The 906-nt window shown below is 59.2% G+C and overlaps 1 protein-coding gene across 2 annotated transcripts in view; it reads left to right on the top strand.

The window, feature by feature from the left end:
• The window catches only part of LOC102467827 (non-lysosomal glucosylceramidase), a 28044-nt gene that overhangs the window by 1329 nt on the left and 25809 nt on the right, over positions 1 to 906 (top strand). For both annotated transcript variants that reach the window (XR_003548511.1, XM_006143164.2), the window contains exon 2: positions 153 to 712. Coding sequence is in view for 1 of the 2 variants with exons in the window: in XM_006143164.2 (XP_006143226.1) it covers positions 378 to 712 (335 nt within the window). In the remaining variant the exon portion in view is untranslated. The remainder of the gene's footprint in view (positions 1 to 152; positions 713 to 906) is intronic.

The raw sequence follows: 906 nt of genomic DNA, 5'->3' as shown, positions 1-906 counted from the left end.
TGCCGCGGCCCGGGGGCGGGCCCGAGGCTTCCGGGGGCGGGGCTTTGCGGGCTGGCCCCGCGGCTCCTCCCCTCTCCGCGGGCCGGGTTACCCTCTGGCTGGGCGAGCTGATCTCCACGGCCCAATGACGAGACCCGACTCTTCCCACCCAGGACTTAGACGACCAAAGGGGAGCCCGAGACGTCTTCATTGCTGTCGCCGTCACCGCTGCAGCAAGGTCTCCCCGGCTCCGCAGAGACACCGGCTTGCCTCAACTTTCCCCAGCGCCCGGACCTCCGAGACGGCACCTGACACCCTGTACCCGCATCAGGAGCAAGATAACTTCGTATCCGAGGGCTCGGGACCCGTGGCCATCGAGGTTGTGGGAACCCAGGATAATGGGAACCGGAGTCCCCGCCTCGGAACAGGTCACCTGTGCCAAAGGGGGCCCGCAGGATTTTTGCCCTGAAGATACTGGAGACACTGAGGCTGTGCAGGTTACAGATTGCAAGAGCCCTGAGGACCATCAACCCCAACATGAGCGGGACTGCTGCAATCCAGAGGACTCTGGGCGGCTGATGGCTTCCTATGAGGGGAAAGCTAGGGGCTATCAGGTGCCTCCCTTTGGCTGGCGCATCTGCCTGGCTCATGAATTTGTGGAGAAGCGGAAACCCTTTCAAGCTAACAATATCTCCCTAAGCAACCTGGTAAAACATTTGGGCATGGGCTTGAGGTGAGTAGATCCTATTGCCTAGAATACCTTCAGCCTTTTTTGTTCCAGCAGAGATGAAAATGGGTGAGAAAGCAGGTGGGCTCCCTGTCTGGGTCAAGTGACCCCTATCCCCAGCATATTTTAGGTCAGTGGTTTTGGGAGGTGAACCCACGTCACATCTCTTTGCAAACCCCTTCCTCCCAGTATTTTGTCTT

Source organism: Tupaia chinensis, unplaced genomic scaffold (assembly GCF_000334495.1).
Source record: "Tupaia chinensis unplaced genomic scaffold, TupChi_1.0 Scaffold000093_1, whole genome shotgun sequence".
Classification (NCBI taxonomy): Eukaryota; Metazoa; Chordata; class Mammalia; order Scandentia; family Tupaiidae; genus Tupaia; species Tupaia belangeri.
The sequence above is the reverse complement of the archived record's forward strand: the minus strand, read 5'-3'. Positions and strand labels throughout refer to the sequence as shown.